The 23523-nt window shown below is 57.5% G+C and overlaps 2 protein-coding genes across 6 annotated transcripts in view; one reads left to right on the plus strand and one right to left on the minus strand.

Moving 5' to 3' along the window:
* The first annotated feature begins 4863 nt into the window (after nucleotides 1-4863).
* Nucleotides 4864-6336, plus strand: ANKRD63 (ankyrin repeat domain 63). The gene has a single exon (XM_049898524.1). It carries the CDS (start codon nucleotides 4864-4866, stop codon nucleotides 6004-6006), a length of 1143 nt encoding a protein of 380 aa, XP_049754481.1. The 3' UTR covers nucleotides 6007-6336.
* Nucleotides 6337-10121: 3785 nt separating this feature from the next.
* Nucleotides 10122-23523, minus strand: part of PAK6 (p21 (RAC1) activated kinase 6) — a 40790-nt gene continuing 27388 nt past the window's right edge. For all 5 annotated transcript variants that reach the window (XM_049898497.1, XM_049898499.1, XM_049898501.1 and 2 more), the window contains 8 exons: nucleotides 22017-22225; nucleotides 20688-21347; nucleotides 14787-15284; nucleotides 14535-14668; nucleotides 14059-14185; nucleotides 13822-13947; nucleotides 13237-13371; nucleotides 10122-11836 (listed from right to left, as the gene is read on the minus strand). In XM_049898497.1, coding sequence (XP_049754454.1) covers nucleotides 11669-11836; nucleotides 13237-13371; nucleotides 13822-13947; nucleotides 14059-14185; nucleotides 14535-14668; nucleotides 14787-15284; nucleotides 20688-21347; nucleotides 22017-22220 — 2052 coding nt within the window. In that variant the 5' untranslated portion in view covers nucleotides 22221-22225 and the 3' untranslated portion in view covers nucleotides 10122-11668. The remainder of the gene's footprint in view (nucleotides 11837-13236; nucleotides 13372-13821; nucleotides 13948-14058; nucleotides 14186-14534; nucleotides 14669-14786; nucleotides 15285-20687; nucleotides 21348-22016; nucleotides 22226-23523) is intronic.

Here is a 23523-nt window from a genome sequence, read left to right on the forward strand (position 1 = left end):
GTCAGGCCCTGGTTTGGGAGAGGCACGGTGAGAGTTGATTCCGGGAAGAGGTTGTTTTCTTATCAGAGTTAACAGCAGATGCCATTAGCTGGGAGCACCTGTGGTTTGGGAAAATAAGCAGGTGCTCCACCCTCACTCCCTTGGAGGCCTGGCCTCTGGGAGCCTACCAGCCCCTGCTGCAGAGTGACGTGACGAGGGGGCCTGCTCATTCACAGGAGGAAGGTCTGTCACAGGCCAGCCTGTCCCCCTCCCCACATACAGTAGATGCAGCTGGAGATGGGGCACACACCCCAAGGGCGGTGTCTGTCTACAGCCCTCCAGCCAGGCTCTCATCTTGCCCGCCCACCTGAGTGGAACTCTGCAGGGATGGGGATCTAGCCTAGAGGCTCTCACTGACCCAAGCAGGCTGGCATAGCCAGAGCCAAAAGGAACCCAAAGGGCAGCCCCCAGGTTTTGCCGGTGACTGCTCAGGGGAAGAAGAGGCTCCTTCCTTTCACCTCTCAGCCAGGCTGGGACAGGTCTCTAGGTACCTGGTCTGGAGCTAGGCAGCCCAGGAAAGGAGAAGGGCATGCAATCCTCCTTCCTGGAGAGGCCTCTGCACAGCCGGCTGGGGTTTCCCATGAGGCCAGGCCCCTAGCCACTCCCTGCTTTCTGGCCTCTGGAAAAGGGCAAGGTGCCCCCTGGGCCAATGCCATGGGCATTTATCTCTGGCTGCAGGGAACGTGCAGGGGAAGTGCTGATGCCCTCCCTCAGGGCACTGGGGCAGATGAAGGGCACCTGGGTTCCATTCTTGCCGCATATCTATGGGGCTGCAAGCAAGGCTCCCTTTCCACTTGCCATGCCTCAGTTTCACCTTTTGCACAAAGACAAGGGTCCCTACTCCCTTCCGAATCCCGTTGCTGACTCAGATGCCAGAGTCCCCTGCTGACTCACCCCACCCTCTGGCCCCCTCCCAGTCGCTCTCTGGAACTCCCAGCCACGTGCCATCATGCCCAGCCCCGCCGAGCTATGCAACGTGACAGGGTGAGGGGGCTGGTGACACTTGAGGAGGAAAGAAGGGGGTGGGGGACAGCTGCAGACAGAGGAGTGACAGACGGCAGACCAGAGGCAGCTCTGGGAGGAAGCCCTTTTGCCAGCCTGGGACTGCTGGGGGAGGCGCAGCAGGTGGGAGGGGAGGAGGAGTGTGGAGTGCCCGCCTGCCCCCTGACTGCCTCGGTTCCATCTCCTGTCAGCCTGCGCTCCCTAAGCGACAGCTTCTAATTCCGGCTGTCGGTGCCTCTGTGCTCTGCAGCAAAGTCTCAGCTTTTTTTCAGCTTTGCTATTTCTTTTCTGTTCAGAACATACTGAGCCCAAAGGGAAGTCAGAGCAAAGACTCTAGGGCCTGAGACCCGGCACCCCTCCCCCACCCTGCCACAGGCCTGGCTAGCTGGGTGAATGGAACCGGCTGCTCCCTCCAAAGGGCACCCAGCCCTTCGATCCCTGCTGGGCCAGGGTGAGGCCCTGAAGGGGCCATCACTGCTGCCTCTCTCCCCTGGGACTGCCTCTGTCCACCACAGGGAAAAGGGGCATCAATAAAGATTTGCCATCTTGGGGAAGGGGCAGAGGGGAGGGGTCCTCCTGTTCAGACCATGTTCCTGCTGCTTGTCTCCTCCCTGGGGGAGGGGGGCACAGCCTGGCTTGTCAGAGTAGCCTGCCTCCCCTGACCCTGGGAACAGAAAGAAGGGAAGAAAGCAATTTCCTTCATGAAAAGGGAACTTGAATCACAAAGTCCTGAGGAAAAGTCTTCTGCTACCTGGGTAAAGAGGGAGTGCATTCCTGCCTCTACAGGGCAGAGGAGGGTTACTGGAGAGTCTATACCCACCCCTGGGTGATGCCCCTGGAAGGACCCCATGGCTGGTGGAGAGACAGGGCCCCTCTGGGCCTTCCAGGCTTAACTATCACAAGGGCCCTGAATAAGCCCAGGCAGCCCGGCCCCAGGTCTGGGGACAGGACCAGGCTTTGAGGGCTATACTCTGAATAACTACAGCTCTTTCCCAGACAGGCTTTCGCTGGATCCTGCATGAGCAGGCAGGGTTGGTATTATCAGCTTCATTTTAGCAGATGAGACTATGCAGGCCTGGAGTCACTCTGCTAGTAAATGCCTTGACTAACTCTGACGTCAAATACTGTGCCCTCTCTATGACACCATGAGAGGAAAGTGGCAAAGTCCTCACCAAGGGCTTAAAAATGCAAAAAGAAAAAAGTGGGTGCAGGTAGGCACCCCATGTTCCCCATGTGACAGAAGGGAGAGGGGGCTCCTGCTCCCTAGCCTGGGCCCCAGATCCCTGGTGGGCCAGAGGCTCAGGGTGCAGGGCCAGGTACCTGCTTTGCCACTCACCCAGTACCTTCTTCCCAGGGGCAGATCCTCTCCTCCCCCCATACCCTTCCCCAAGCATCTTATCACTCCTCTGCCCAGGCGGAGGATGCCTTCATTCCTCCTTAATTTCTTTTCTCTCATACGAACCAAAGCCATTCCACAGACTCTATCTCATGGCAACCGCATGTATGTCAGAGTAGAACTGTGCTCCACAGTTTTCAATGGCTGATTTTTCAGAAGCAGGTTGCCAGGCCTTTCTTCCAAGGTGCTTCTGGGTGGACTTGAACCTCCAATCTTTTGGTTAACACAACCTAGGGACAACCCTCTTATTAAAGAAAAAAAAAAAAAAACCCAAACCCATCAAGTGGATTCCAATTCATAGCAACCCTATAGGACAGAGCAGAACTGCCCCAAAGGGTTCCCAGGGAGCAGCAAGTGGGTTCGAACTGCTGACCTTTTGTTTAGCAGCCTGAGATCTTAACCACTGCACCACCAGGGCTCCTCTTATAAGAAGGGACCCCTTAAAGCAGCCCGTCCACACTGTCCCCTAACGGTGCCCTGTTTTTCCTGCCTTTGCCTCCATACTCCTCCATACTCTGGCCAGTCCTTCCTCTTTCTTAGCAGCCGGATCCTACCTGTCCGGCAAGGACCAACTCACAAGTCCTATCCTCAGAAGACTCCAAAGCCCTCCCCTCCCCACAACCAGAAACTGTCTTGGTTTTGAATTAAGCAGAGATATTCAGCCCTCAGGTGATAACCTCCACTTTTTCTGTCTTGGTCTTTCTGATAAAGTGCAGTCCAGAACCTAGCTTCCATTTCTGTATTTCCCACGGCCGTGAACACAAAACCGGGTTCATAGTCTCAGTAAATTCTGTAGTTGATACCTGGTTCGCTTCTTACTTTACACCCATTCCCTCCCTCCCCTACTCATCCCTTGCCCCAGGCGCTGAGGCGCCCCGACTTCCTTTCAAAGAGGCCTGCGGACCTCCCTCCTACCTTCCACCCCTTCCCCGCCTACACAGGGCAGGGCAAGGGAGAAAGGGAGAAGGCATGCTATGGTTTTCCACGCCCTGTTGACTCCTCCCTTCTCTTTCCTCTCCGAAGTGGCCAGCTAGTGGTCAGGGCCAGGGCCTTGTGGTTTTGTGCTCAAGAGAGAGGCGGGGACCGTGGAGGAGCCTTGCGTAGGTCCCTCGCTCTTTCTAGGTGGCAGCGGGTCGTGGAGTAGCAAAGAGGCGGCGCTCAAGAATTGCTAAAGCTCCCGCAGCACTCCGGGTCCTAAGCCGCCCGCCGCGTGTGTGCTCCGTCTGGAGCTGGCACTTGGAGCGCGTTGTCGGGCTGGAGACGTGTGAGGTTGGAGAGCGCACTCTTCTCTCACCCATCCCCCGTTCCAAGTGAACGTGTTCAGGAGGAACAATTGTGTGTAAGTGCGTGATTCGCTGCACTTCAAGTGGCAGATCCCAGCTAGACTGAGTGCCCCCTCCCCCAAATTACCGCTCGCCCGCCTTTCCCCGCCACTCCTAGTTCGTGTAGGGTCCAGTTCTGCCGCCATGGGGACCCATTTCCTTGCACCCTGGACCGCTGGGGGCAGCTCAATCTTCTCCGACGGTGCCGAGGTCCCGCCAGTTTCTAAGGAGCCGAGGATACCGCATCGGGTGGGGGCGGAGGGCGGGGAGAGAAGACTGCCACTTTGGGATTGGCCCGGCCGTGCGCATGTGGCCCCCGGCGAGCAGCCCCCGCCCCCGTCCCGCAACCGCCGCCGCAGCCCCAGGGGAGCGCGGAGGAGGAGCCTCTCCCGGCTCCGTGGCCCACGGAAGGGTGGGGGTCAGGGGCGGTCTCCCCCGCCCCGTCGTCTCTGCCCTGACGGCTCAGCCTGCTTCCTGGGCAGCATTGCCATGGCGACCCCCGAAGCTATAAAGTCAGGTATCCAAGCGGGCGGCGGTTCCCGCGGCGCTGAGCCCCCCAAGTAAGGAGCAAGCGCCCCGGCGTGGCCCGGCCCCCGCGAAAGAGGAGGAGGAGGAGGAGCGGCGCCAGCAGCTTGAGGAGCGGCGCGCCCCGCCAGGGCTGGAGGCAGGCGCCACCGTCTCAGCAGGGGAGCGGGGGCTGCCCCGGGTGCGGGTGAGTGGCGCGGCTCCAAGCCACGAGGGACTGAGGGGCGCCGGACACGGAAAAAGCAGCGGGAGACTCAGGAGGGAGCCGAGCTTCGGCTCTCATCGGCTTGTCGTGGGCCAGGCGCGGAGCCCAGAGTAGCGAGCAGCCAACACCTCCAGGCGGGAAGCCCTGGAAAGGAGCAGCGAGACACCAGGCGTGCGGCCCAGGAGCGGCGGGGCCGCCGGAGCCGCCGGGGCGAACCGGAACCTAGTGGCAACCTGAAGACCCTCCACCGCAGCCGCCTACGCGTGGAGGGAGCCGTACCAGGGCGCACGTGGGGGCCGGAGCCCGGTGGGGCGCGGAAGCAGGGGCGCCCCCGTGCGGAACTGCCGGGCCGCCCGGGCACGGCGGCCGGGGTCATGCTCAAGCCCAAAGACCTGTGTCCCCGAGCGGGCACGCGCACCTTCTTGGAGGCCATGCAGGCGGGCAAAGTGCACCTGGCCCGCTTTGTGCTGGACGCGCTGGACCGCAGCATCATCGACTGCCGCGCGGAGCAGGGCCGCACACCGCTCATGGTGGCTGTGGGGTTGCCGGACCCCGCCATGCGCTCTCGCTTCGTGCGGCTGCTGCTCGAGCAAGGTGCCGCCGTGAACCTGCGGGACGAGCGTGGTCGCACAGCACTTAGCTTGGCGTGCGAGCGCGGCCACCTGGACGCGGTGCAGCTGCTTGTGCAGTTCAGCGGTGACCCCGAAGCGGCTGACTCGGCCGGCAACAGCCCCGTGATGTGGGCGGCAGCGTGTGGCCACGGGGCGGTGCTCGAGTTCCTGGTGCGCTCCTTCCGCCGCCTCGGCCTGCGCCTCGACCGCACCAATCGTGCGGGCCTGACGGCGCTGCAGCTCGCCGCCGCTCGCGGCCACGGGACCTGCGTGCAGGCTCTCACCGGGCCCTGGGGCCGCGCCGCCGCCGCCGCGGCGGCGCGGGGCTCCAGCTCCGACAGCCCCCCTGGCCGCCCAGCCCCCGCGCCCAGCCCTGAGCGCCGACGACCCAGCCCTCGCCGCCTCCCGCGGCCACTCCTGGCCCGTTTTGCGCGAGCAGCGGGCGGCCACAGCGGCGAGGCAGGCTCAGGGGTTAAGGGTTCCGGCCGGCACAGGGCGCAGGGCAGCGAGAGGCCCGAATTGGGCCGGAGCATGAGCCTGGCGCTGGGTGCCGTGACCGAGGAGGAGGCGGCCCGCTTGCGGGCAGGGGCCCTGATGCTTCGACCACATTCGCCCCAGTCTTCAGGGAACGGGCGGTGGCGCTCGCAGGAGGTGTTAGAGGGAGCGCCTCCGTGCTTAGTCCAAGCCCCCATCGGCCTTAGCCCCCACCCCGAGGGCGCTCCCGGCTCGGGGCGTCTGGGTTTGCGCCGACGCTCCACAGCCCCAGACATCCCCAGCCTGGTGGGGGAGACGCCAGGGCCCGAGAGCGGCCCGGCGTTAGAAGCCAACGCTCTGCCTCTCTCGGTGCCTGGGCCACAGCCTTGGCAGGCGAGCACAGAGGCCGTGGTGCTGCAAGCCCAGCGGTAAACGGCTCCAAGGCCCGGCTCTGTCCCCTCCCACCTCTCCCGTGTCTGCTTCACTGGGATTTCTCCCTTGCTTCCGGGTCCCTCACTTCCCAAAAGTTCCCCTGCCCCTGATCCCAGAACCTGTACCGGCTGCCAAAGCCAGGGCTCCAACCAGTCCTCTTTCTGAGAGGGACCCCTCCCCATCTTATTTTTTATTTGTGCTCTTTGGTATTTCCTGCCTTTCCCCTTCCCTACTGCCTGCCTTTCATCTCTCTGGAAGGCAAGGGATAGAAGGCTGCTCCCAATGGGGTAGAGCCTTCCAGCCAGGAAGATGAACCACCCATCCCCAACCCTTCCCCCTTCCCCCTACCCCATTCCCTCTCGCCCCCGCCCCCCCCCCCCCAACGCTCAGCCCTGGGCCATCTCTTAGGCCTGGTTCCTGCCTAGGCTCCTGCCGGCTCCTGCCTGGTCCCCTTCCCCAAGCTGGGTTCCCCAACACCGTGGCAGCCAGGCCAGCTGAAAAGTCAGCCTTGTGGAACTAACGTGGGCCTCCCCGTGGGGCCCTGAGGTATGCCTAGTGACAGCGACAATAAGGCCATAAACTAAGTCTCCCTTTCTCAGGAGTTGGCACAGAGGGGTCCAGAGCCTTTCTGGACAGGGAGACTGATGAGGAAGGAATCTGGCACTTAAATTTTTTCTGGAGGAGAAGCTCTCCTGCCTCAAGACAATGAAGGCAGATCTAGGGGGTGGGCAGAGCCCCTGGTGTTGAACACCATTTCTCCTCTGAACCAGCTTCGGGGTAATTCCAGCTCCCTCTGCCCCAGGCAGACCCAGGATTCAACATTTTCACTGATGACATGTGGCTAGGAGATCCAGGTCACCGCTCCACACCAATCCTTCCCAGCGGTGCCCCGGGCTTCTGAGTCAGCTTGCTGCCCAGCTGGGCTGAATTTGATTCCACCTTTGCGGTTCAGTCCCTGGAGGCCTCACCAGCCGCAGGCCTCGCCCCCGTGGCCGGACCTTGTTTCCGCTCCCTCTCAGAGGCCTGAAATGGAAAGGACTTTCAGCACATCCCCCGCCCTCACCGCCTCCCAGCTCCCCTGTCCTGCACGTGGGTGCTCCCGCAGGGTAGACTGGTTGCGAAGGCTTGGCTTAATTGTATTTCTTCCAACCTTCAAAGAGCTCGTGTATATAAAGCAGAAAGCAGCAGGTCTGATCCGGAGCTTAAGAACCTAACAATGTCTCTTTAAATAGAAGCTCCGCGAGGGGGATAATTGACTGAAGTGTTTGCCACGTTAAACGGCGGCGCGCGGGAGTCGGGAGCCCACACGAGCCACAAGTCCGGGTTTAAATTACATCAAACTCCCGGCGAGAGCTGGAAGGGGCCTGTTAAACTGCTCCTGCTTCTCGCTGGGCCGTTAATGGAGGGCAGGGCGGATGATGGATTCTAGAGGTAGAGACCAGGGACCCCTGCCTCTGTCCCACCGCGTGGGACGCAGGCACGGCCCAGCTTTCATTACTGGGCAGATTAGTGAGTCAGCGGCAACCGCGGAGAGGTGGTTAAAGGCCCTTTCCCGGCCGCGTCCCTCGTCTCCTCCCTCCCGCCTCCGCCCGCCTTCGCTTTGTGTCGGCCTGGAGAGCGGGTTGGAGGGGCTGGAGGCTCGCGGGCGCTAGGACCCCGCGGAAGCGCTAGCACACGGCTGTGCGCCCACCCCCAGGGTGGCGGCGCGAGGGGGCTCTTTCCGTGAACCTCGAAGGTTGAGCGTGCAGCCCCTTACCTGCCTGCGGTGGGGTCTTTTTTCAAGACGTCGATCTGTTCGTTTTTGCAGAACGGAAGGTTTCACACCAGTAACTCCGAGGGAATTGCCCGGAGCGAGAATGACCCGTGCTCAGAAATTGGGCCTGAGGTTGGGGGTGGGTGCTCGGCCAGGAGGTGGCACTGTGCGGGTGTCAGACACCTACCTCCCCCAGACCACGAGGGTCGGCGAGGCTGCACGGGCCTGCACGCTGGACGTGTTCTCTGGTGCCCCCTGGTGGCAGCGCTGCGCTTCCCCGCTGCGCCTTGGCTCGGAGTTCGGACTTCTGGTTTAATTTGGGAATACCGCTGTGTACTTTTCCCTCCGTGTGTATTTACCTATGGAATCCTCTTCCTCTCGTAGAATATTAAATCCGGATACTTGAAATCATTCTACAGCAGTGAAGTAAGGGACAGTCAACAAAAACCCGCATTTGGTGTCGCAGGAGCCACACCTATCACTGAGAACCCCAAGATCTTCGAAGTTAAAGCTCGGCGCCCAGAGAGCTCCTGGCTCCGGCATTGGAGCTGCCAATCCCTCCTTTATGACTTCTAAACCTTGGGGCTTGCTAACTGTGCACTGTTTTCGTCTGATGGTATTTGCTTCAATTTCTGAGGTGTCCCAGCCTTTCACCCTTCTCCCCAAACACCTGCATCTTCTCAGCCCCACTGTCAGTAGCTGAGTGGGTGGGCGAACAACACAGAGGGACAGGGCTGAGGTGGGGTGGGGGACAATTGGATACCCCAAGTGCAAACTACTTCTGATCCTTGCTTGCTCACTCCCTTTTCAACTGTTTACTTTTCATGATGTTTTAAATGCTGTGAGAATAGGAGTATTTTGGCTTCTTAAAAACACATTGAAGTCTGGGTTGCACATTATGGTGAAGGTGCTGTCATCTTTCTATTGCTGCTGGCATGTGCCTTTCTGGTTGAATGTCACCTGGGGTCCCCTTCATTGGGTAAACAACCATGAGGGCTTCTCTAGCCGAGTTGCTAAGCGCTTCATGATTGAAAGTGATGTTTCTAAAAAACCACAGCAGATCTTTCCTGTCTGAACTGAATTGTGTGACTGACTTGCTGTTGTTATAGATTTCTTGCCAGCCACAGCTCTGTGCAGAGCTTGTGAGCTTCACCCCATTTTGCTGTCCGGAGCTTCCTCTCATTGCCCGCCCATGGCCATGGAGACTGGGGTCCCAGGCAGCTCTCTTCACTTTATAAGAGACCTTTCTAAACATTTTGCTTTCCCAGCTCTTGTTGCTTTCATTGTTGTGAAGTCGCCCAGGCCACTGGAGCTTGGTACTCCGAGATCAAGCTCAGAGCTGGTCTGTGTATGAGGCTAAGTGATGTATGCACAGTTCTTTGGGATGACACTGTTTGGTGGAAGGACTATTAGCACTCACAAAAAGAGTTAATAAACCCAGTATTGTTCAGCTGAGAAAACTGGTGCCTTTCTGCCTTGCCAGCCATTCCTGTCTCCCAGCTCCATTTGGAGAGACGAAAAGCTGTGCTTCCCGCCTGCGAAGGGGCCTGCTTTATGTTAACTTCAGGCCCTGCCCATCCTCCTGTGGCTAGCTCCTGAAGTTGTCACAGGTGCTGCACCTGACTGAGCTGGTGGGATGGGGCCCAGGTGGGGGGTCCAGGGAACCTGGCCAGGTGGAGTGGTGAGGAGATCCACATGGCTCCTTGCTCCTGAGAAGATGCGTCAGTGAACCCTGGTTGGGAGGTAGGATGAGCTCTCAGAAAGGAATGGAATCAATACTGGAGCTAGACGTTTAAAGACAACTTGAATCACCTCTCCAGGACTGGAAACCAGGTTTCTTGGCTTTTTGCATTTCTACACTGTCTCCCCCAGTTTTGAGAGCTGAAACAGCCTTAGCTGTGGGTGGAAGCAGTTTCACACCACTTCCACTGAGCGGCTTGAGGAGAGCAGCCTTTGGCTTTCCAGGGAGAGAGAAGCAAATGGGGAGAAGCTGATGCAGAAAGTGGTCAACGGCCAGTGACTCCCGAGAGCCCCCCGAGGCGTGGCAACCACAGCCCCTGGCCAGGAGAGCACGTCTTCTCTTCTCCCCCCGGGGAAGGAGCACTGTCTAGTTCTCATCGCCTTTAGTCTCAAGGGCCTTTCACTTCCTGTTTCCCTCCTTCTCTGCCCTCATTTCTTTCGGGCCCACACACACAGCAGGGAGTTGTGTTTTCCATAGGCCAGTGTGACCCCTGCGGGGCCTCACAGGGGGCGGGGAGGAGGGATGGCCACACCAGACACCCAGCTGGACTACAGAGCGCCCAATTCAAAGGCAGCCTGGCTTCCTTCCAGAGACAACAGGAAGCCCCAAGGTTTTGAACACTCAGTTTAATTTAAAACAGGCACAAGTGCAAACAATTCACAAAAGTTTCTAGGGAAGATGCTTTTGTTTTTAAAACGCTGACCCTTAAAAAAGTCCTTGCAATGTTTTGCCCCAAAGCAGGCCACTAGGGAGCAGAGGAATCTAAAAATATTATCTAGATAGGGTCTGGACACCTGAAGTTCTTCCCTGGAATTTCCTGTCTCACAGCAGCCCTGAAGGTGGGGAGGGAAGGAGGACAAGGAGACAGATGTCTGAGGAGGCAGCTTGAGGCAGTTTGACAGGTGGGGTGCCCATCCTCTTGACATGATGAAATTCTCAATGAAGTTCCCCAGTGCAGGATTCAGAAGAGAAGAATGGGTTCCTGATGACCTGGTTACCAAGGTGAAGTTCACCAGTACAACGAAGCTTCAGTTCCCTTACCATCCTGGTCTCTAACTCAGAATCCACAGTACAGGAGAAACTCAGTAACAATGCTGGAAGCCACTCAGATCCCCCGAGATCCCGGGATGTATTAGCCTCAATTTGGCCTTATTCACTGGTCAGGTCGAAACACAGGACTTCAGAGGTGGGAAGCCAGGCCAAGAAAGTAGGTCCCTTCAGAGCTGAACTTAGTGGGAGGGGGGACAGGGCAGCCTTACTGAAGCTGCCTCTGGGTGATCTGAAGGGACTCAGGCTGTTGGGGTCACCTTCCTCCCCTTATACACACATCACACACATAAACAAACACACAATGTTTCCTCCACCCTGAAAAGAGACCGCCTTTATCACCAACCCCATTCTTCCTCTTTCACCCCAAAATGCTCCCTCCCCTCCTGTGGGAGCCGTGGGGACGCAGTGGTTAAGAGCCTGGCTGCCAATGAAAAGGTTGGCAGTTTGACTCCACCAGCCGCTCCTTGGAAACCTCATGGGGCAGTTCTACTCTGTCCTATAGGGTCACTGTGAGTTGGAATTGACTCGACGGCAATGGGTTTTTTCCCCCTCCTATGGCCTATGAGCAGACTGTTCACAGTTCTGAGCAGGCTGTGTAGCAAGGGTGTATGTCAGTGAAGTGGGTCAGGGAAGAAGGATTCAGGCAATAAAAGCTTTCCCTGTGGCCCTCTCAAAAGACCCCAAGATTTGGAGCTGGAGCTGAGAACAGCAAGTATCGGTGTGAAGACTGGCAGTCTGGTCTCCTGGGTGGCCTGGCTGCTAGGGTACAACTACCTTTAAAAACTGCAGCAGCCCTTCCTGCTGCTTTGGCCATGGTGGCCAGGAGTGCTGGTCTCCACGTTTCTTAGAAATATCCCTGTGCAAATAACAAAGGGTCACCCTGCAGGAGGGGTCTCTATCAACCCAAAGGCTACAGGAGCCTGTCCTGGGTGGGAGAGACGGAGGGGGCAGGTCCGGCCTGGCCCAGTGGGCTGAGGGGCAGGAGGGTGGGGTGAGGCTTCACATTCAATCTTTGGAGAGAATACTGAGAGAATGAGGCAGGTGGGCCCTGCCAGCAGGCTGGCCGCCCGGAGTCGCCTGCCTGTGGGCACAGGTGTCAGGCACACTCTGAGGTGGACTCAGCAGGTGGAGGTCTGCTTTCGGTAGAGATGGATCAGGGGCACCAGGCACTCGGGCAGCCCCGTCTGCAGCAGGAAGGGGTGGTCCAGGAGCTCCTGGGCTGTGGCTCTCTCCTGGGGGTCCCGAACCAGCATCCGCTCCAGGAAGTCTCGCAGCACTGGGGAGACCTGTGGAGACACAGCATGGTTTGCAGTCACTTTGAGATGACCTGTCTGCCTAGCCCTGCCATCATCTGACAGTCTTTAATTCTCTGTTTTCCTATTTCCTGGCTCCTGCCAGGGTGGGTGGTTTTTTGGATTATCAGGTTAGGTAAAGGTCAGCACCAGTCCAGGAAATGTGGCCAGTCTGCCTCCAGGGGGTGCTGCTGAGCAATGGACTTAGGACTTCTGGAACCTGGCCTCCTAATACAGCCTACTTCCAGGACAGCCTTCCTGCTCTGTGCTCTGTGGAAGGGGCATAGGGTTGGCATCTTGTGACCTGGTTCTCGGTCTAACTTGATCTCTGGCAAGTTGCAATTTTTCTCTAGGCCTCAGTTGTCTCATCTGCAAAATGGGTTAATGATAAAGTATGTTTTCCCTGTCTACCAAATAGAGCTTTAAGTGAAGAAAAAATTATGAGTAGTCAGGAGCCAGTAGGTGGGGCTCGAAAAGGAAGATTTATTTTTTTGCTCTAAGCCTTACAGTCTAAGGCAAGGACTTATCTTAATTTGTTCTGAGCCAATATCTTGGGATGAGGCTGAGTCTTGGCCTGCTGTACAAGGCTACCTCCTCTGGGGTGAGGAATTAAAAAAAAAAGAAAAAAATGGAATTAGCCAACTGGAAATTTCCCCTATCTTCTCATCTTAGCATCAGCAGTGTGGGCTCTAAGAGCCATCAGTGTTCCCTTGTCTCTGAAGGTACTTCCTGTCTGTCCTCACATCCAGGTATGTTGGAGCCACCCAACTAGTTTGCTATTTAGGGACTGGGCCCTAATCCTCTGGGAATTTCTCATTCTGACCACCAGATGGCAGTGCTGTTTTGCATCCCTTTACTGAGCTGCGGGGCAGTAGCCAGTGTCCATAGGTTTGGTGTGAATTTGGCAGAAAAAGGTTAAACACACACATAGTGGTTTTAAGGGGAAGCTGTGGTTTGGATGTGGTCAGGATGTGCAATGATAGGGGACCAGCGGATTGGCTAGCCTGAGAACACTGCCATGATATGAATCTCTGGCAAATAGGGGCAGTGGCCGTACTCAATTTCCTGGATTCGTCCCCAGGATATTAGGGATTCCTGGTGTCCTTGCTTCCCCTTCTCATCAGTATCTCTGGGCTCTTCTCAGCTGCCTGTTGAGGAGTAACTACTGCTGCGGCTGCAGGTGGAAAGCTTGTTGGAGGGAACGTGGCCGTGTATGCGGCAGACGTGGCTCACACCCTGGTGGATGTTTTGCGTGGAGAAAGAGACGACTTTCTGGGAGCTCAGACCCTCTGGCTCTGTTGAGGGAGAGGCTGAGGCCTGGGGGCTCAGGCTGCCGTCCTCTAAGCCTCAGGAAGAATAGGGTCAAGGGGCTCACACCTTGTGCTCCGACTGACCTTGTGAGAGTTTTTCAGCCTGGGTGGGGGGCTATCCCGGAGCCTCTTCATGGCTTGCACTGGGGAGTCGCTGAAGTAGGGTGGCTCTCCATCTACCATCTCAATCACCATGATGCCCAGGGACCAGATATCCACCTGCAGGAGCAGAATGTTCCTGATGCCACTGGCCGGAGTCCGGAGGGGAGCAGGCAGCTGGTCCCAGCTCTCCTGGTGAGTCTGTCTCTCCTTCCTCCCTGGCCACCTGCCCTGTGGTCAGCTACTTCCTGCATTTGTGACCATTCACTGCAGGGACACAGCTGTCAGCTACTCTCTGGGAAAGGCCATTGCACATGGGGAAGCGTAGCCATACCCCACCTGCCCTGGAGCTGCGGGGAGCATTCTGGGGACCTGCTCCTGGCAGCAAAGTCACAGGTGAGAGCAGCCCCATCCACAAGGGGCAGGGGAGAGTGGGGGACAGTAGTGACTTAGCAGGAATCTGAGAACCCGGGCTACTTATGGTGGGGGGGGGGCTCTAGAGGGGGCCACAATGTGAACTGTGTTCCCAAGCCTATTCTGGGAGAAGGGCCTGGGGCAGGGACCGGTTACCTCGGTAGCATACAGAGACCTGGAGATCACCTCCGGAGCCATCCAGTAAGGGGTTCCCACCAGAGACTTCCTCTTAGGGACGTCTTTGCTGATCTGAGCACAGAATCCGAAGTCTGAGAGCTTCACCTGGGGTTTGGGGTGAGAAGTGGAAAGGGGAGCGAGTGTTGAAGTAGGAGGAGCGATGCTGGGGGGCAGGGAAGTGGGGGGCATGGTGTGCCAGGGAGGGGAGGGGCCTACCCTGCCATCGAGGGTAAGCAGGATAGAGTCACTCTTGATGTCCCGGTGGATGACGCCCTGGGCGTGCAGGTAAGCCAGGGCCTGCAGCACGGCCTCACACACGGTGGCGATCTGCTCCTCATTCAGCCTGGATGGGGAAGGCACGGCCACCGGAAGAGAAAGCTAGTGGGCTGCAGGGCTGCCGGGATGGGTGGGGTAGGAGTCCCATACCCGTCTCACAGCCCCTGGGCACGTGCTCAGCAGCCCAGTCAGGCCACAGCCCCAGTGGACACTGGGACCTAGGCTGAGACCCCTTTCTCTTCCCCATGTTCCTGAGATCCCCTGAGACCCCCGGTCTCAGTGACCACAAACAAACAGCAGGAGCTCAGCATGATCTCACGAGGACCCCAAGTCTTCTGGTCCAGAGGCTGCCCAATACCCCTGCCAGGGCAATGCTGGGGCATCAGCATTTGGGGCCCGCCCTCCCAGCTGCCTACCTGACTTGGGAGACGATGTCTGTGAGGGCACCGCCCTGCAGGAACTCCATAAGCACCCACAGCTCCTCGCCCACCAGGTAGCTCTTGTACATATCCACCACGTTGAGGTGCTGGTAGTCCCGCATGATCACCACCTGGGGGGCAGGGCCGTGGCTGAGTACTGGGCACAGTGCCACCCACCACCCTGCCTGCAGGTGTCTAGCCTGCGTCTGGGCTCACTGCCCAGCCCACTGCCCCTCCCTCTCCTCCCACCTCATTAAAGAGCAGCTCCCGGCGCTGCTGCTTCCTGAGGTCCATCATCTTGACGGCCACCTGGCGGCCTGAGTGCTTCTCCCGGGCCAGGCAGACAATGCCCGTGGAGCCCTCGCCAATCTTCACGTAGCTGTCCAGCAGTAGCCGGGGGTCACCCTGGTCCACCACCATCCTGAGCGCAGCCTTGAACTGCTCGTGCGTCACGACGCCTGTGTCCTCTACGGCCAGCGCACCCCTGGCCACCACGGGGTCCTGGGGCAGGTACAGGTTGCTGGTGCTGATCTGGGCGTGCCGGGTGCGGGGGGAGCCTGCCGGGGAAGATCGGCCTGGAGGGGGGCCGGCGGCTGGGGCCGTGCGGAGGGACTTCTGGGGGCTGCTGGTATCCAAGGTGCTCAGAGGGCTAAAGTTCCCCGCAGGCTGGTCCGAGGGCAAGGACTGGGCCTTGGCCACCAGATTTGGGGGCAAGTCTTTCTGCAGCAGTCGGAAAGAGGAGTTGGGCTGCAGGGAGAAAGAAAGAAACAGGAAGGGGTTTGGCTGTGGAAGGGTTTGGAGCAACTTACATGGGGGTGACCTCTGGACGTTGGCAGGGTCAGACGGGGCCTCAGACCAAAGCGGGTGCTGTTGTGAGCAAAGATTTTCAAACAGCTAACACCAAACCGTAGTCGTGCTTAGGAAATCAGAATCCAATGCTTCAGGTAAGCAGGCCCGTCCCCTCTACTACTCCTGTGAAGACACAGTAAGCCATGTGCCTGGGGGTCCTCGCACTGGGTCATTCCTTGGCCATTGACAGCCAGACCCCCAGGAGGCCACTGTGGCACACAGGGAATGTGGCTCCCCCCCACCTGGCCTGAGCCAGCCAAGGGCCCACAGGAAGAGGCCCGTGGCAGTGGGTGGGGGGCAACAGGGCTGTGCTGTGACTGACCCCAGGACACGGGCAGGGAAGCCATGGCCAGGGTCTGATAGCTCTGCGTGTACCTGACAGCAGGGAGCCAATGCTGCAGCCAGGGCTTCACCATGTCCCCCCTGGGCTGGAGACTTAGAGTCAGGAGGCTGGGCCCAGCCCAAGCCTTGGTGGGGAGGGAGGCGCCCAGGTACACACCAGAGCATGGGGGTCCTAAGGCCTCCCAGGCTGGAAGCTCCCAGAGAGGCTGCCCTAGCCTGGGGAACGGGAGAAAAGGCAGGGAGGCTATCCTTATGCCCTCTGGTGGGGAAGGAAGGGGTGGTACTCAGGGGCAGCCTGGGCCCCAGTGAGCCTGGTCAGGCCCAGCCCTGGAAGGTTTCGAGGCTCCTAGCATTTCCGGGCCCTCCTGCTGCCCTGGTAGGAAAGGACCCTGACCTTGGGTTCTCTCCAAGGTGTTGCTGATGTGTGACACGACCCTTCCCAGGGGCCGAGTGTTTTTAAAAGGGTTCCTGGAGAGGCCATATGCAGCCTAACGGGGGACACTGTAAGTAAAGGTGGCCTTCAGGGGCCACAGGGAGGTCTTCTCGGAGCTTCTCCAGAACGCATCACAGTAGGTCCTGGTCCTAGGCCCCAGAGCTGAATCAACTCTCAGGATATGTCCTCACCATCAGCCTGGGTTGGGCTACTTGCTCAGAGATCCAAGACTGGGCCTTGGGCCCTACCAGGCTCAGCCAGAGCCTTTCCAATGTCCTCAGCACTTGCCTCTCAGGCTTCAGGGCCCCCACCCCCACCCAGTCCCTGGCCTTGCCTGGGGTCGGCATGCAGATGGCACCCCTGCCCGCAGGAGCCTCTCCCCACGCCCCGACTCCTTGCTGCTCCACCTCTGGCCGACTGCAACTGCATGGCTCCGGCTCGGTCTTTGCAAGGCGGAGCCAGATAAGCCTCCCAGGACTGCTTTGACTTTAGATGGTAAATGGACTCCCCTATGTCTTAGCCAGCATCGGACCCTGGTCCTCCCCTCCCTGTATAGTGGAGCCCTTCTGGACTGGGGTCAGGAGATCTGGGGCCCAGTCCTGGCACTGCTCTGCTTGTAGTGAACCTTAGGCAAGTCACCCCCTCTGAGCCTATCCCTCTGTAAAACAGAGGATTGTGCCCAGGTGATCTGGGGAGCTGGATAAATGCAGATTCCCAGGCCCCGGTAGTAACTGTCCCTGGAGTAGAGACTGCATCCCATCCAGGCCCCTGGATTTCCGATGTAGCTCTGGGCAGACGCGCTCTGTGACTCTATGGCCTTGGGGAGCCTAAGGGAGGGCTGGGCTGAGGGTGGGGGGAGCATGGCCCCTGCCGAGCTGTGATGCCAGCAGCAGAGGGTTCACAAGACCGCACCAGGCAGGGGCTGGAAGGGAGGTGGGGCAGGGCTCCCCTCGATCACCAAGGCAGCCTCCAAGGCCCTGAGGCTCCAGGCTCTGAGGAGGCTACCTGAGGGGCTGCGAGTGGTGGAATTAACCTAGAAAATGTGCATCCGTGTGGTGGCGGTGTGGGGGCGGGGGTGGGTAGGGCTTGAGGACCACCTGAAGCTGGTCTTGAGGCAGCTCTGATGGCCCCTTAACGTCTCTCTACCTTAGAGTTTCTCAGGAACATTGAAAAATGATTTCCTTCTGGCCTCCAGGATTTCTAGATGGGCTATCTCTGCCCTGCAGATACATGGCATGGGGTCAGGGGGAGCGGGGAGGAGGATGAGCCATCGGGGGCCAAGGTAGGGGACTCCCTCTCCCTGCTGTCAAGACCCCTGCTGTAGGTGCTGACTGAGCTCAGGGAGGGAGCCTGCCCCTGGGGGCTGGGGCTGGGGCTGGGGCTGGGGCTGGGGCTGGGGCTGGGCCTGGGGCTGGGGCTGGGGCTGGGATGAGCGAATGGAAGCAGTGAAAGGGCAGGAATCCAGCAAGAGACCACCACCCATGTGGCCTGGGACACAAGTTTGTGGGGCCAGCTCAGTCTTCAATCCAGCATGGTCTGATCCCCAGTGTCCCTTGCTTGGCTTTGCTGCCTGTCTACACAAGGAGGGAGCTTCTACTTAACGGATGACCACAAGGAAGGACCAGACAAAACTTGTTAAATCACTCCCAGAGAGAAAGCGGACGCAATATGGAGTTAATTGAGTGTTAAGGGCTTTGGCTTAATTCTGGAGTTACTTGTGAGACTGAGACCTCTTCTTGGGAAGGAATCCACTAGAACAGTAATGGGTGGAGTTACCCTCCTGCCTCATTTTCTTTGGACCATGGTGACAGGCAGGGCTCTCCAGCTGTGGGCTTGGGGGCTGTACTGTAAGTTCCCAAAGGCAGAGGCTATGCCATAAAGTTTTTTAAAATTAAAAAAAAAAAAAAAAAAAAAAGTGCTGTTTATTAAGGGCTTGCCACGTTGGCAAGTGTTGTAAATGCATTATCTCAATAAATTCTCACCACTGAAACCACATTTGTAGAGAACAAAATAGATTCAGAGAGGTTAAGTAACTTGGCCCAGAGTTACTGAGCAGAGAGGGGCAGAGCTAGACTTCGGCCCCTTCAGCCTAACCTCAGGCCCCTATGCTGTAACGTGTTGATGCTGTACGTCCTCGGTGCACAGCAGAGTACATGGTACACGGCAGGTACTTAACCAATGTTTGCTGACTGTTGAGCTCTTATGATCTGGCCCTACTGACCCTAAATGGAACCACTTCTAAATTCCCCCAAGCTCCTGATAAGCTGTCTTACCTCTTTCCTCAGTGCTCCCCACTCCAGACCTTTCGCTCTTTAGCCTAGGTGAGTGGCTGCAGGGCTGGGGCCCCAGGCCCTCCCGCAGCACAGCTGGCACACCGCCACTGGGGGGAGCTGCTGTGACTGTCCAGAGCCCACCTTGTGGATGTGCCACCAGGCAGAGAGAGGGCCACAGGCTTGGTCCAGCTGCTCCTGGGAGGCAGTGGGGGGAGGAAGAGGAAGTCCCACGCTCTCCATCTGGGCTGAGATTTGCCTAAAACAGTGGTTCTCAACCAGGAGCGATTTTGTCCTCCAAGCCACATTTGCCAATGACTGGAGACATTTTTGATTGTCACGAGGGGGAGGTGGTACTACTGGCAGCTAGTGAGTAGACAGGCCCCATGATGAAGAATTATCCTACTCAACATGTCAGGAGTGCTGAGGTTGAGAAATCCTGCTTAGAGCAGCTCTGAGGTGTCTCAGCCCTGCCTTTCAGAGGGCCTGCTTGACAGTGTTCATTTGGAAAGGTATGGCCAGGTGCCTACAAGGAAGCCACTCACCTGGAACTCTGGTCTCTTCCTCAGACATGGCGACAGCCAGCACGTCCCAGCATTAGAGGCCATGTTAGGTACCCAGTAAAGGGTGGGGGATGGACAGGTGGCCTGCTCCCCTGCTGTGGGGTGCCAGAAGGCACTCAGCCCAATGTGGACACCCCCTTTCTTCAAATCCCGAAGTCCACCCAACAGGAATCCCAAGGGGCCTGAGAGGGTCCGACTTCAGTTCACACCTCTCCTGCAGTGTTCACCGCCCTGCTCCCAAACCTTAGCCCCCCAGGCACTGTCTCCTCAGGGCCACGGCCTCCCACAGACCTCTCAGCTCACAGACACCCCTGTGCCTCACATGACACATCAAGCCACATCTCACCTGTTCATCTGCCACCGGCCACCCCACGAGAGCTCCTAGCCCATTGTCCCCTGTTCCCATGGGTTCATGAAGCCAGCTGGGGTGCATGGGGCCCCGGACCTAGAAAGGTTGTTAGGTCCAGGCCACTCCCCCAGCCCCCTCCCCACTCACACCATCACACACAGACGGGTTCCCAGGCTTGTTTTTAAAGCCCCCAGGGGAGGAAGGCTCGAGAACCCATGCTGCTGTGAGGCAGCTGTTTCCTGGGCATGACCATAAACCAGCATGCTGTAGGCTGCGCACATTTCTGCCTGCCCCTCAAAAAGGAGCAAGAGAATAGCCGCTACCATGGTCCTAAAGCCTTGTAATCAGGAGCAGCGAGCCAAGAGGGTGGGGAGACAGCAGCCCCAAGCGCCCTTTCCCTCTTTGAATCAGTCTTCTCACCTGCCGAATAGTAAAGACTTCTATGTCACTATGGACAGGATATCATAGGAAATGTAAGAATCCAGTCTGCCTGCCAAGGTGCAGAAATGTCACCACTAGGGCTCCAATCACTGTTTCTGTTTTTACAAGAAAAATATGTGCAACTCTGGTTGTCACATATACCAGAAGCTCCCAGACCCTGGCAAATTCAGTCCTCTAGCTTTTCACAGGACACACATACGTGAGAATAAATAGTTAAAGAAATATTAAACAAAACAACAAGTATTATAAAAAGGGAAGGAGGGAGAGAAGGAGGGAAAAAGGAAAGGAAGGAAGGAAGGGAACGAGGGAGGGGAGGGGAGGGAAGAGGAAGGAAAAGAAGGGAGGAAGGAAGGAACTCTCACTAGAGGAGGCGGTCCACATGGACATTTCTGACACCTCAGCAAGGAGAGGACGGGGCCAGCGAGAGGTGGGAGGAGAAGGAGCTCTAGAAGAGGAGCAAGGAGAGACCCTCATAGGGCTGGTGGCCTAGCTCTGTGGGGGCCCAGCGAGGGCTGCTGGGCACTGAGAGCTGGGGGATGGTCTGCTCTAGGACTGTGGTTAAAGATGCTGCTTTTTCAGGGGACTGTCTACCTCCCAGGTGGTCGCCTAGACACACCCAGAGGGCAGGAAGGTAAGCCATACACCCCAGTCTCTAAGGGCCTCTCTGGAAAATGGTTGGCTTGTAACCTTGGCCTCACACACACACACTCAGCCTCTGGAGGACGGTGGCCTCAGCTGATTCAGAGTAGAGCCCTGAGCTGATGCGGCACTAGTTTCTGGATCAGTCTGGTCCCTCACACTCTCCTCAACCTGACCTGTAAGTGGGGAGGGTCAGGCAGGGCCTGGGTCTCTGACACTGTCCTCCTAAGAGTGGCCCCAGAGGGAAGCCCCAGGCTGACCTACCTTGCTCTGTGCTGGAGGGCCTGGCTTGCTGCTGCTTGGCGGGGCTGTGGCCGTAGCAGGAGTGGACAGGAACATGCTTCGAAACAGCCTGCGCTTAAGGCTGCTCTCCTGGGTCTCAGGGCTGGGGCTGCCCTCCCCGCCGGGCCTGCTTGTGCCCGAGCCCACCAGGCAAGACTGTGGCCGAGGCTCCTCGGAGCCGTGCCTGGCAGCCTTGGTCCCACGCCTACCAGTGGCCGTGGGGGGTGAGGTACCTGGTGGAGAACTCTGCAGGCAGGCGCCCAGCTGCAGGCAGCGCTGCACGGCACCGTGGAACTCGGCAGGGCCCAGCGACTGTGCCTTCTCGGCCAGCCCATTGGTCAGGACCCGTGGGCTCTGCGGCTCGGGCTGTGGCATCTGCCTGTGGCCTGCTGGGGCACCCCCGTTGCAGCTGAGGTAGAGGCCGTGGGGGTCAGTGCGCTCAGACTGGGGGCTCTGCAAGTACATGTCCGGATCGGTGGCCCAGTGGTCGTCCCCCAACAGTCCCAGGGACTGTGCCCGCCGGCGGCTGGTGGGGCTGCGGCCGCGCAGGGTGTTGGAGCTGATGACTGACAACTTCTGGATGTCGTTGAGCAGCCCCGAGATGTAGCCATCTGTGGGCACCGAGCTGCCCCGCACCACTGTCTGTGGGGTAGGAGAGAAGAGCGGGGTGAGCAGACCCTGCTGGCAGGAGGAACTGGGGCACTGGGCACTTTGGGAGGAGCACCCACCAGCTTCTAAGTCCTACTTTGCGGTGGCACGCACGGGTTCATTAATTTTCCCATCATTTACCCAGGCCCACGGTGGGCCAGGGCTTTTTCTGTGGGGCCTGCAGGCCAGCAGGGCAAACCCTGGGCAACTGCATGGGACATACTTATACCAAAAAATTATTCATTGCTATTTGAAATTCAAATTCTATCAGGCATCCAAACCAAAAAAAAAAAAAAAAAAAACCCGTCGCCATTGAGTTGATTCCAACTCATAGTCATAACGCCCCGATAGGACAGAGTAGAACTGCCCTATAGGGTTTCCAAGGAGCGACTGGTGGATTTGAACTGCTGACCTTTTGGTTTGCAGCTGTAGCGCTTAACCACTACACCACCAGGGTTTCTGGAATTGGGCATTCAGTATTTGCTAAATCTGGCAACCGGGCAGAGAGGGACTCCCCTGGGAGAGAAGGAGAGACTGCTTAGCAGGAAACTCATTGATGTCTGATTTTTTTCAGTGGTTCCTCCAGGTGATGGTGTGGTTTTGCCAGGCATGGTTTTCTGCGGGGTGGGAGGGGCTGCACTCACCCCTGCACGCCCACCTCACCTTCATGGGCTGGAGCTGCACCCGTGTGATGCGCGAAGGGTCCACCACAGGCTTGGGTCGCCGCAGCGTGTCCAGAATGTTCTGCCATTGTGGGGGGAGGCCCACGAACTTGCCTTCTTTTGGGTCGAAGGAGGTGTGGACACGGTGCTGAAAGTTCTGTGGAGCAGAGATCTCAGGGCGTTTCTTCTTTTTCTTTCGGAACATGATGCCTGTGCACACAGGTTGAGCTGAGGTTAGGCTTTACCAGAGCCTGGCCCCGGAACCACGCAGCGGTTGCAGCGAGTGCTGGGCGCCCAGGGTCTGGGTTTCCCACCCCCTAGTCCCCCTCCAGCACAGCCCCCTGTCCCCAGCCATGGGCTTCCCTTATGCTCATCCCTGCTTCCTCAGGGAAATGCTTGGCTCCCAGCAGAGCAGTCCCAGAGAAAACAAAAGCACCATAAATAAGCCAGCGCAGACTGTAAACAAGGAAAAGAGGTGTCTGTCTTCTTGTCTGTGCCAAGGCCCCTGTTGAGGAGGCAGACTCTGGGGGCGTGTTTTCATAAAATCCAAAGCCCATTACAAATATCATTCCACTGTCAGGGAATTAAGAAAGGAGGAAAGGGGGAGGAAAGCCAGCAAACTCATATTATGAAGCTCGTATGACTTGGATTCTGAAAACAGGTAAGAACATTACAAGAAAAGGAAGATGTGAACCAGTCTCACTTATGAACATAAATGTGAAAATCCTCAACAAAACTAAGAAATTTAATCCAACAGTATGTTAAAAAAGTTTTTTTTTTTTTAATGATCAACTTAGGTTTGTCCCACGATGGTTCAACAACAGAACACTGTTAATGGAATACACAGCATTAACAAGCAACAACCAGCCAATTCACAGGCATGGTGTCTTGCCTGGGGCCATTTATCACTGGATCAACCAAAACCAAGCCAGTCATGATCTAGGTGATTCTGACTTACTGCCACCCATTGTGTTTCAGAGTAGAACTGCACTCCATAGGGCTTTCATGTCTATGACCTTTCAGAAACAGGTTGCCAGGCCTTTATTCTGAGATACATCTGAGTGGGTTCAAACTGCTTACCTTCCATTAATAGTCCAGTGCGTTATAACCGTTTGCATCATCCAGAGACTCCTATCATAGGACTAACACCCCCCCAACCGCAAAAAAAAAAAAAACAAAAAACAACTCACTGCCGTCTAGGCAATTCTGACTCACAGCGACCCTATAGGACAGAGCAGAACTGCCCCATAGAGTTTCCAGGGAGCACCTGGTGGATTTGAACTACTGACCTTTTTGTTAGCAGCTGTAGCACTTAACCACTATACCACCAGGGTTTCCATCATAGGACTAGGGAACCCCAAAAGGACCCTCATGGTCACTGGGTGATTTGCCCTGACTCCAGAAAGGCCCTGAGCCAAGTGGACAGATTGGGGTGGGTGAGGTGCAACTCTCTTAGGGTTAAGGCTCACAAGGGAAAAGACAGCCCTACCTCCCCTTGGGGCCCTTTC

This window comes from Elephas maximus, chromosome 10 (genome assembly GCF_024166365.1).
Source record: "Elephas maximus indicus isolate mEleMax1 chromosome 10, mEleMax1 primary haplotype, whole genome shotgun sequence".
NCBI lineage: Eukaryota > Metazoa > Chordata > Mammalia > Proboscidea > Elephantidae > Elephas > Elephas maximus.